Source organism: Pagrus pagrus, assembly GCF_965226575.1.
Source record: "Pagrus pagrus genome assembly, chromosome: 2".
Classification (NCBI taxonomy): domain Eukaryota; kingdom Metazoa; phylum Chordata; class Actinopteri; order Spariformes; family Sparidae; genus Pagrus; species Pagrus pagrus.
This window is the reverse complement of record NC_140186.1, coordinates 31,313,917-31,325,792: the sequence shown is the minus strand read 5'-3', so window position 1 is coordinate 31,325,792 and position 11,876 is coordinate 31,313,917. Positions and strand designations below refer to the sequence as shown.

Here is an 11,876-nt window from a genome sequence, read left to right as displayed (position 1 = left end):
GCATCTGGTCAGTTTCAAGTAAATAGCTTTAATGAGATGACTGACTGTAATAACAATGTAGTAAAGCAGTTGGTGAGCCGCTCACTGGTCCTGGAGCTCATGAGAGGGCGAGCAGCTTCATTATGTGTCATTTATGAGGTGTTTGACTGTGTGAGTGCTTTTCTTGGAGGTGGGGGGGGCAGATGGTTACCCAGTTACTCGGTTTGCAGTGGTTGGTAATGCTGTTTTATAGGTGTTTGTCAAAGAGTCTTATGCAAGTGTGTGGGTCTGTGGTTTTATATATTTCACCAACAAACAGAACAACTTGAGATGTGTATGAATGTTTCATAACATTTTCAATTATTTTGACATGAGTTTTTTGGCCTGTATCGATGGATCAGAGCCGCAGTAGAGCCAAGTGCAATATCCTCAGAAGCTGCAATTTATTTTATGAAGCTAAAATGTGTGTCTAAAACAGCATTATAATGAAGTACTGTAGAGCTACAAAGATGTCCCAGCCTACAAATCTTGTTCTCCAGATGTAAGAAAACATGTTTGTTTGGTACGGACCCGCACAAATGTCACATCATCAGGATTTTAATCGTTTTTTTCAGTTGTGATGCTGAGCAAGAGCAGTGTGTGGATCTTCTTTTTTCAAGACTGAAAAACTGAATTATGATGCAGAAATCATTACCACTAATCCTTAATCATATCACATTTGGAATATCTGTCAAAATAGTCGTGCAGCTACAAGAGATATGTCAGGAAATGACCAGAGGGACAGATGGGGAATGGCATGCAACAAAAGTCCCTGGCCAGAAATGAACTGGGGACATTGCGGTTCTTAGTCATTGCCTTAACCCCCAGGGTACCAAGCGTGCCCAATCCCTAATATTAAATAGCTAGAATAGCCGTACTATGTATTTGCCTGTTTATAGGCAGTTTTTTGTAGTGAGTTCTGAGTTGATGTAGTTGTTACATTTAAAATGAATGCCTAAAGTTTAAAATGTGAGTGTAGTGGTAGTAAAAACATTTTTAGTAAGTCACATCACTGACAGATGTTCTTATCCAAAGCAACTTACATTAAGTACATTCAAACTCAACAGTAACAAGAGCTAGATATCATTGAAAACTGGTTGTGCAATCCACCCAAATAAATGATTCATTGTGTTCAAAGGGCTACAGTACAAATGTGATTGTGTTTTGTATTTTGTTCAGTTATTAATTGGAGAAAGAATAGTTAATGATGGAAGGTAGCTTTCTATTGTAGCCACAAGATGGAGTAATAGCTCCTGAAATGGAAATAAGGAACCATGTGGAGTGCTTGAAGTGGTGTCAAACCCCTGATCAGTTCTTTGTTTCACTCTTGATCATGTCGTGGTATAGATTCTTCATGTTAAGGTTTAGTAAATTAATGGTTCTACTATAGTCATGAAAATGGTAAAGACTAATCTAAAGCAGTGGTGTTGCTACTGTGCTGTATGAGCATGCTTTGGTCTTTGTTGCTCCACCTTCAAAATAAGTTCCTGTTCCTTTAAGGGAGCGCTCCAAAATTCACCGTAGTGACGTTGCGTATATTCCATATTCAGAGAAAGTGTGGAATCTCCCACTCTCCTCCGGGTGCTGAGCAAGAAGCAGGTAAGATCATTTCATCATTGCTCAATCTTACGGTTATCTTCTCACAAAAAATAAAACTCCAATAGGTACGGTGGGATTAATTGTAACGTGTAGACATGCGCTACTCAAAATCATTTTGATCGTGTGAGAAAGTTTGTTGCCGCTGTATTCTCCTCACTGAATGTGATGTAAGAGGAGTTACATCTAAATGATAAAAAACATGTCTAAGTAACTGCATAGTTTACATTTTTGTTACCCTTCCCTTTCCAATATATAATTCAAGATTGAGATTTTTTTATTAGTTCAGTGAAAACTGATCCAAGGTATCAAAAGCAGCTTTTAAAAAGTGCATGACTGGATATTTTATCTCCTAATTCACTTTCAAACCGTGGAAACAAGTGTTGGAGTCTCTCTGGCTGTTGGCGTGGAAGGCGCGTTTACTGTTGCTCCTATGTACAGACCCAGCAGGAAGTGCATGTGCAGTGAATATCATCTCTTTCTCATAAGGCTAAATGTAGTGACAGGGTCGAGCAACCAACCGTGGGCTTTTACCCCCACTTTTTTTTTTTTTATAAACTTCTTTTTACGCTGTCCAACCAACAGGAACAGTGAGATGCAAGTGTTGTTTCTATTTCTTCACATGCTTTGTAGAAATAGTAAAGGAGGCTTTTAATAGTGTCAAGAACATTAAGAAAGTTAAATTAGTGTCATTGTCTAACACAATGTCACATGTCACATCATGAATGTATACAGCAATTTTTATGGTTAAAAAGGCTTTCCCTCAGTATTGTACCCAGTTGTTAAAGCTCCATGAGAAGGAATCTGGCTTGACCTGGTTAGACTTTTTGGATTCCAAACTGTCTCTCATTAACCAAATATTGTGATTCCTCTCTACAGAAAATATTTTTTCATCATGAGCACAGACAAACAGCCTGAATTTACCAACCCAGAGGGAGATGGGATGGGTGAGTATCTGATCCCTTGCGTTCAGTGATCAGGCTGCACACATTTCTCCACAGCTACCACCACCCTGCCTCCCGCACATGACTACAGAGTACTGAAAACTGAAGGTGTAGTTGTGGAGAGGTTTGTTCAAGCGGCAGTTGTTAGCAGACTAGAGCAGCGAGATGAATATTCATGAAGGGATTTTAAGAGAACAAAAGAGATGTCATTCCAAAAGAGAACCGTACTTTACTGTCTTGAAGTCCTCTTCATGAAACAAAAAGTAACACAAAGTTTTTACACATGCACAAACGTGTCACTTTTTCAGACGTTTGCAGTGATGTTGCAGATGTGAAGCCACAGGAGGAGGAAGAAGAGAGGGAGGACAATTCATTCAGTGAGAATGGAATGCAGTGTGCTGAAGGTGCGACAGACCCACGCACACACATACACTTGACATGTATTGACACCTTTCCATTGCGCGTTGCATTTTAGCCATCAAGCTGGTGAAGGAATTCTTGACAACTGGTCCGCTTGTTACCGAGGAAGGTTCAGGTGCATCGTACAGCGACATTTTTTGTCCGCAAGTGAAAGAGGTGTGAGCAACGTTGCTACTAACCCTGACACATCAAAATGCTGCTGTGTGGGAAAAAACTAGACAATGTTCTTATTTTTTGCATGGCTACTGTACATGTGTGTTTATCTTGAGGGTTTTCATGGTTTCTTATACCAAAGTGCAGTGGCTTTCTTTTTACACATCAACTGTCATCCAACTGATTAGATAAAACAGGCACCATGAAGCTCTTAGGTGCTCAAATATCCTGGGCTATAGTTAATAGTGCCTTTGTCACGTCTCTGTCACTGGTGCTCATCATGATGTGTCCTTCAGTGCAAAGAAATTAGCAAATAATTCTCAGAATTTGATTTAATCTGCTTTCAATAGTGTTAGAGCAACATGAGTGCCAGATAACCCCCGTCTATTGTTGTTCCTCACTGGAACTGCAGCTGTTCCTTCATTGTTCTTCAGTGTCATGTATTGTATAATAAAAGTTACATCCTAAGTATATAATTCTATAATATTAGCATTGTCAGATATTTGCACATTTTTAAACTGTGACCACCTTGTTTCAAACATCATATTTTGTTCGTGGAAATGTTTTCACTGAGCCTCGTGCCCTTCGTCTCTCATTTGGCATGAAAAAAAAAAGAACATAGTGTTACAGAGAGCTCTCCTATTTATTTCTTATTGCCACCTATCTGGCCCGCTGGGTGCACTTCCTAAAGCCCTGCTTTACGTCTGATGCACAGCCTGCGGTTCACTGCTCTGAGGCCCTGGACTCTATATCGGGCCTCTCGGAGCTCTGTGCGTGCAAAGTTTCCATAGCACCTCTTGCGCTTTCCACAATACAAGACGCTGCTCTTCAGCTCATCATCAGTCACCACCAGACCACAGTGTGGTTTCTGGATGGAGCTGAGGGGGTAGGTTGACACTTAGCAAATGGCTAGGTGAGAGGTCCTGCAAACCAGGCCTTGGGACTCTGCGTCAACAGATGTGGTGTTGAGAAATACACATTCATTTGATCCTGTAGAATGTGGAGGTTTGCAGAAGGTAAGGACCTGGGGAAAATGTTCAAGAGAAAAACAACGCGACAAACTTGCATATTGTAGAGGTAAACTATCTTTAGTGTCCTGCTGGCTGATGGAGGAAATTAGGGAGGACCTTTGCTGCAGATTAACGTTGGATTTTGGACTTTTCTCTGCATTTGTGACACAAGCAATCAGCAATCATCTGAAAGCTCTTTTTAAAAGCAGATGAGGAATTAGTTTTGTCTGTGTGAGGCGTGTGCTGTCTCTGTCCTGCCCTGGTTCTAGTTTCTGTGTATTCAGAGGAAATGCCTTCTCCTTATCTCAAGCACACATCTCCTGAATCTCTTTGTGACACTATAGATTGGCCCAAATTAAGCTACCCACACTTGGAGATGTGCTAGTGCTAATATCGAACTGTCACTTAAAATACAAATGTAGAAGTGAAGTGGGGAGAGTGTTTCACATTCTGACTGGAGTGGAGTCTCATCAAACTTATTTAGCACCTTATTTGGAAGTGAGAACAAACATCAACTGTACTATACATCACTCATATGTCTTGTCTTGTAAATCAGTACTTTTTATCACATTTTTCTGTCACCTCATGTGTGTTTACATTAAATATCACTCCAAATTGCTTCCCTGTTGCTTCCTTCTTTCTTAGGTGCGATTAAGACAGAGGCAGAGGAGATGGAAGACAACGGACAGTTCCCCAAGGCTGAAAAGGAAGGAGAGATTGTGCCTAAAGAGGAGGCAGAGGGGGCCAGTGAGGACGGGATGGAGGAAGCATTTGATGACCAGAGAACAGAGGAGGACGATGATGAGGAGAGGGACGGGGAGGGGGATGAGGAGGAAGATTCCCTGAACGAGCCACAGGACCTGTCAGTGGTGGACTACACGCGTTACGACAGCACGGCCCTGCCAGACGCCCACGCAGCGGCGGCCTCTTGTGCAGAAGAGACTTATGGGTCTGGAGCCTTGGCGCCCCGCATCCAGGCATCAGGCAAGCTCAATTGTGACATCTGTGGCCTGTCCTGCGTCAGCATCAACGTACTGCTGGTGCACAAGCGCAGCCACACGGGTAAGCACAGGAACACAACCCAAACACCTGACCTCAAACACAGCAGTTGTGCAATCATCCCTCTGCTGATAGCATGGGGAGATAGAGCCTTGCATTGACTAGGTTGATAGAGTAACTATGATTACAGGCACATGCGTCTGCATCATACATGACGCACATGTCCTAACCAGTGCGACAGCAACAGCAAGAGGTTGTGAAATATCCTCTATTGTTTTTTAAATATGAAGTACATGCAATAGCTCTCTGATTTTATCGCAGTGACAGATAGATAAACGCATCATAGTACATCTACAGTCATCACTTTGCCCTGAATTATGCAATACCTGTAATGACCCACTCATGTTTATGGTCATTAAAGTCATAATATATTCACGTAAAGTGCTGAGAGCAGAGTAACTATATGGAAAATAGTGTTCGTCTCATACACACGAGGCATTCATTTACGCTTATTGTCTATCCACATGTAGTAATACTGTTGCTGTGGAGAAATGTAATATGTTGTTGTCGGCCACCTTTGCACTTGTCATATATTAACAGAAAACAGAATTTACAAAACCAGCAAAGAATTAAGGTTTGGAGTTGTGTATTTAAATGTAGCGAGGGACCATCGACACATGATGATCTGAGAGCTCTCTGTCTCTCTCACTCCTTCCATCAGTCCTCAGTGTGCCTAACAAAGCGCAGTTTAAGAAACAAACATATGCCTATTATAGCTGTGATGCGTTTACTTTGCAATATTATTGCATTGTGGCTTATTTTAAAGGCTCCTCTGGCGCAATCATGTTGACGTCAAAATGAAGATGATGAGTAGATAAAATAGTAGAATAATGCCACCCTCAGATGGAACTCATGAGGCTGCATTGTTAACGTGGGAAGTCAAGAGTACAGTATGGTTGGCAGTTGTGAGGTTTGAGTCGTGAGAAAATTGCTTCTAGGTCTCTGATAATCAAAGTGGTTGTTGCCTTGTTCCCTTTTCAAAGATGGTGAATGATTCTGTTTTTTGCAATTCACTGTAATGCTAGGAGCAAGTTAAGAGTTTACAACTTAAGAACATCCTAAAGAAACAGGTCGTTCATAAAAGATATCATAACATCAGCTAACATCAGAGTTATCACAAAATTTCCACTTAAGAAAGTGTTACTGCTGAACATATGGATGTGTTGTTGAGCAGTAATCAGTCAGACAAGTCAACCCAACACAACAGATAACTTACAATGATCAAACTTGTATGTGAATCCAAAGATGCTGTGTGATCAATAAGTTACCAACCAAATGTCATGTTAAAATGTGAACTGTGCAGGATTGTTTTTCACGATGTGCTTTTTCCTCCCTCAGGTGAGAGGCCATTCCACTGCACTCAGTGTGGGGCCTCCTTCACCCAGAAGGGAAACCTGCTTCGCCACATCAAACTTCACTCCGGGGAGAAGCCTTTCAAATGTCCCATGTGCAGCTATGCCTGCCGACGACGTGACGCCTTGAGCGGGCACCTGCGCACCCATTCTGGTACCAGCCAGCCACACACTCACATGTGAAGCTGATACTGTATGCACCTGTGTACAGTATCATGTTGGTTGGTTTCTCACTCCTTCATGTTGGTTTCTCACTCCTTTTAAATCTAAACACATGCTGAGCCTGCATGGCTCTTACAGTAACACCCTGCCATGCACTCTCATACGGTTACACAATTGACATATGACATCTTACTCACTTACTCCTGGAAACTTACTCATTCACTTTCAGTTCACGTGTTTTACCTGCAGACACGCTGCACGATCTCTAATATGCACATCATCACTTTTGTTTGAAACCACGTAAGGAAATCATCTTCGTTGTGCCATTTAGATGTTGTTGATGTTTCAAGTTTTGGTGATTAACTGAAACTCCTGCTCACAGTAGAGAAGCCCTTCAAGTGCAACCACTGCAGTCGCAGCTACAAGCAGCGCAGCTCCCTTGAAGAACACAGAGAGAGGTGCCATGTGTACATTCAGAGCAAAGGTCCCGCCGAGAGAGGTGAGCAGACAGCACACACTCAGCCTCATCTCAGTGAAACTTTCTGACACCCGCTTCGTAAACAACGTCTTTGGAACTCCAGGACACGCTTCACATATGCACATAAAGCTGTTAATGTAGTCAGACAACTGCACAGTTGACATAAACACACTTGTACATATGCAGCAGGTGCGTGATTAAAGCTGTTATTTATAGCAGATCCTGTTTTTATAGCCTCATTAGACAAATAGGCGTACGGCTGTTAGCCCATCATTACAGTTAAATAGGTTATAGCTGCTGTGGTGTGGAGGCTCAGCAATATGAAGACCGCTGCTCATGTCAGTAGCGGCAAAGGGGAAGCCAAAGATGTAGGGCAAACACACCAACATACACCCTCTATGTGTATAACCTCCCCCAAATATGCCTTTCCATACTGACAGGACAGTTGCACGGTTGCATCACACAGACAATGCTCTGCATCTGTGGTCACCAAATGTCGTAAGTTTATGCCTGATAGTGCCGTAGTGGTGAGGAAGTACATCCTCATCGTGTGGTCTCCGTTCCTGCACTGGTGAATTTAAAAAAACACCAGGAAGTGAGGTCTGATCTCAAATTAATATCTCGTTCCTCCCAGTGTGACTCGAGCAGCTGATGTGTTTTGCAAGATTTTTTTTTTTTTACGTCACTTCATAACCTCAAAAGCTTTGACGCTTTGAGGTGGACAGCTGCAGCTCAGTGCACCCCCCTGTACTCATGATACTGATAGAGAAGTCTTCATTTCTGTGCTGCACTTACTCTCTCACTCTCTCGCTGTCACGCAGAGGACGGTCAGACACCCAGGACTCAGATGGGCACTGAGCGTGCTCTCCTGCTCGACCGGCTCGCCAGCAACGTAGCCAAACGGAAGAGCTCAATGCCACAGAAGTTCACTGGTAAGAACAGCTGAACTCACAACAAAGAAATGCAGAGGCTTAGTGGAGGTGTTGATCTCTGATTGTAATTTTAAAGCAGTTAACTGCATTACTACAGATTTAAAGACAATGTTTTGAATATCCGTATTTTTTTAGTTTGATTGATATGTTTATCTACTTCATTGCTACTTGATATTTTCATGTGTTAATGCCCACCTGTTTACTGATTTGTGCAGCTATGATGTGCCACTGCCTTTTTGAAATGTTTACTTAATATGTGCTTTTTGCTGTGCATTTATGCTCTACAACACAGAATTCATGTTTTGTAGATTATTTCAAGTTGTCTGTCTAAGCTACTTGTTTGCTTGTCTGTTTGTCTCTGCTGGCCTCCATCTTGTGCCATACAGGAATTGAGGGCAGAGCCTCATACCTGCATGCACCAGAGAGTGGTCTCCAATGTCCTAAATTCTCAGCGAGAATAATGTCATAGGTGGGTATTGGTAACCCTGCATGGTTAAATAAACGGAGACATGTGAAAAAGAGAAACGTGCACTTGAAACCTCTTAGCTGTTTTTTTGTATTTGTCTGAGTGATGATTGATCAAAAGATAACGGTTTCGGTAAATGGTTGGCTCTATGGGCGTACGCACACAACAATTTTCAATAGCTGGCTCGCACCTTTCTGGTTAAGCCTAACTAACACTGGGTTGTAGTTTCGCAATCAAGCCTCAAACTGCTCGCAAAACGAGAATGTATTGGCAGAAAAACCCTGCTACATCTCTATCAAGTTGACAAATGAAGTGAGATCTTTCAATATGACAACCACAGGGGGAAAGAGAAGTAATGTCTGCGACCGCAGAGAGAGAGAGAGAGCAGGCGGGAGGCGAGAAAACGTGAGCAGGTGCCTCTCTGTCTATAGTTCTGTGGTGCAGCTGCATAGAGGCCTTCTTCGGAGTCGTCTGCTTCCTCCCAGCCCTCTGTCCTCTTATGCTCTATCAGGACTCTCTGATCCTCTAAAGCTCCTTTTGTCCTGTCAACCTGTAATGTTCAAGTTCACTGTGCTGCTTTTCTTTTGTCGTGCCTGAGGGATGCACATATTTATCATTGCTTCTACTCAACACCAAAGTGATCTCTATTAGATCTTTTCCCATCTGTAAGCAATAAATGCTTTAATTGCTGCTTGCTGCCTGTTGGATGAAGTATGTGAGACCTCCTTCGGCAGAGTCTTGAGAGTCTTTCTTTTCATGTTGCTGGTCTAGGCGACAACGGTGTCTGCCTGGACCTGAGCTTTAACAGGGAGCTGGTCCAGCGGACTGACATCAAGGACCCTCCGCCAGGCTCCCCAGGGCCCGACGGCCACCATCAACCCGTTCTCACTGGGCCGGACAGCGATCCAGCTCCCTCCCACAGGCCCTACCCCATCGCGTTAGGCCGCAATGACATCAGCCCCATGGGCCTCACCAACGGCCACAAGATGGGCATGCCGCTCCTGGGACTCCCTCACGTTTCCCAGCCCCCCCTCAGCATGGACTCGTTCCACGCTGATGGCTCTCAGATGTCCCAGCCCGTCATGTACAGCTTGGGGCACCTGCTGGGAGGGCTGAACCACCAGAACGGCATTCCCCACCCACACAACCAGCCCATCCCCTTATCCCCGCTGGAGGCTTTACGGGTGGTGCGAGCCGACGGGGAGGCCGGCGCATTGCCCGGAGCAGTGTACCCCTGTGGCCACTGTAGGGTGATCTTCCTGGACTACGTCATGTTCACCATCCACATGGGCTGCCACGGCTTCCGTGACCCACTCGAGTGCAACATGTGTGGCCACCGCAGTCGGGACCGTTACGAGTTCTCGTCCCACATAGCCCGTGGCGAGCACCGCCTAGAACTGAAGTAGCTTTCATTCATGTAAATTTTCATGCTTACACACACACACACACACACAAACATACATACACAAACACACACATGCTCAGACAGATAGCACTGTATGAGCACATACACAGATTTACTCATATAAGTAGCTGGTAGTATCAGAAATGAAAGCATGAAGTAGCAGCTATCTCTCTCTTTCTCTGTCTGTCTCTGCTCTGTGTGTGTGTGTGTGTGTGTGTGTGTGTGTGTGTGTGTGTGTGTGTGTGTTTTTGTGTTTTTTTGTGTGTGTGTAAGGGAGAGAGATTGAGACGTTATAGGAGTGTGCATGTGTCAGAGTGTTCTTACTCATACTATAGTCATCTGAAAAGATGGCCTGTAAAGTGTTTATGAGGGACTACTAACATTACAAGTAACATTTGTTCTTAGTGATCCCTGCTGTAGCCACTGTTTATATAGTTTATTAGCCATATGCCATATATAAGTTCAAATGGCTGCAAAAAGTAGCAAAAAAGTATGCATCTGTTGTGTATCTGCTGTTGTTTTCCTGGGATCTGTATAAAGGTGTAAAAAATAAAAGAACATTTCTTTTGTCCTTCATCACACACAGACCTGCACTGTTGAGAGAAGTTCAGCTTCTCTGAAGAACGCTTGCCAATTCAAGACTACAGAAAAAAAAAAAAAAAAAAAATCCTATTATCTAGAAGGTCACATGTCTCCTTTTAGGCTGTGGTTTCACTGCTTCAAAGGACATGACTTCGCTCTGCACCATGTGTTGGTTTCTCACTCCTGAATACTATACTCATCTACCACACAAGCTAGAAAGGGCTTACAGTTTTGCAGAGACATTTATGTTACACAGAATAGAGGTATTTAAAGTACTTTGAAAGTCCAAAGTATATCTAAGAATGACAGACATAATGGAGATGTTAGTGAAAGTCAAGTTAGGTCTAAATTAGATGTAAGGTGCTGTTGAACACATTGAGATTTCTCTTTTCTCCTCAATACCTCTGCAGTATCTTAAAATTTGTATAGTCTGAAAATGATCAAATGACACTTGACACAATGACACTTGTCTTTGGTCAGGGATTGTCTCCTAATTCCATCACTGTTTTCCCCCGGATGCTGGGGAAATGAATGTCAGTGGATCACAAGTCTATTCTCAGCAGCATCCATCTGCTGGAGGAAGTGTGGTACTGCATGAACGAGAATCAGTTTTAATGCGTTTTCCTTATACAGTATTACTCAAGAGCATTTGAGTCCCAAATTGGTTCCTGGGACCCACTGGGGGTCCTTAAAAACAGTGCAGGGGGTCCAAAACTAAATGGATAAAAGTCATAAATATTTATTTTACAGGATGAAAGCTCTCCGAGAAAATGGGCAAAACTGATTTTAATCTGTAGTTTCATTCTACCCACTTACTTTCACCTCACCCACAGAGTAGATGGTAATAAATTATGTCTGCCAGTAAAACACCGCATATGGGAATTTATCTATGTAAGAGTTAAATCTAGGTAAAAATTGAGGGTTTGTGGGATTTTTAGGGACCTCAGCTGGTGGCTAAATCTGTTTCTTCTGAGTGTATCAGGGAAATTTTGGTGAACACACAAATGAGTTCTTGACTAGTCAGTGTGTCGGGCTGTGTGTGTGTGCATGTGAACGTGGATGCACTTCGCCCACATGTCAGTGTAGGGACTTGGTCACGCTTTGCTGCCTTGAGACCAGAACAGGGTGTTAGCTGCCACCATGCTATCTGTCTTCTCCATCAGTGCCAGTTCCCTTTTCTCTCTTTGGGTTTGAAGAGAAGTGACACTTGTGAAGCAAACTGTCATCACAGCTTCATGTCCATATGTCGGATTAAACAGCCCAGTCATCCATTTCAAAAGTACAGAAAGGCTGCTTCTC

The 11,876-nt window shown here is 43.1% G+C and overlaps 1 protein-coding gene across 11 annotated transcripts in view; it reads left to right on the top strand.

Annotated features, from left to right (window-relative positions):
- Nucleotides 1–10,540, top strand: part of LOC311275368 (zinc finger protein Aiolos-like) — a 64,824-nt gene extending 54,284 nt beyond the window's left edge. For 6 of the 11 annotated variants that reach the window (XM_084383866.1, XM_084383863.1, XM_084383870.1 and 3 more), the window contains exons 3-9: nt 2,494–2,561; nt 2,867–2,962; nt 4,787–5,203; nt 6,539–6,706; nt 7,097–7,213; nt 8,014–8,124; nt 9,362–10,540. In XM_084383866.1, coding sequence (XP_084239992.1) covers nt 2,494–2,561; nt 2,867–2,962; nt 4,787–5,203; nt 6,539–6,706; nt 7,097–7,213; nt 8,014–8,124; nt 9,362–9,996 — 1,612 coding nt within the window. In that variant the 3' untranslated portion in view covers nt 9,997–10,540. Of the gene's footprint in view, nt 1–1,568; nt 1,618–2,493; nt 2,562–2,866; nt 2,963–4,786; nt 5,204–6,538; nt 6,707–7,096; nt 7,214–8,013; nt 8,125–9,361 lie in introns of all 11 variants that reach the window. The other 5 variants (XM_084383868.1, XM_084383867.1, XM_084383865.1 and 2 more) reach the window with 3 other exon arrangements.
- Nucleotides 10,541–11,876: the final 1,336 nt, after the last annotated feature.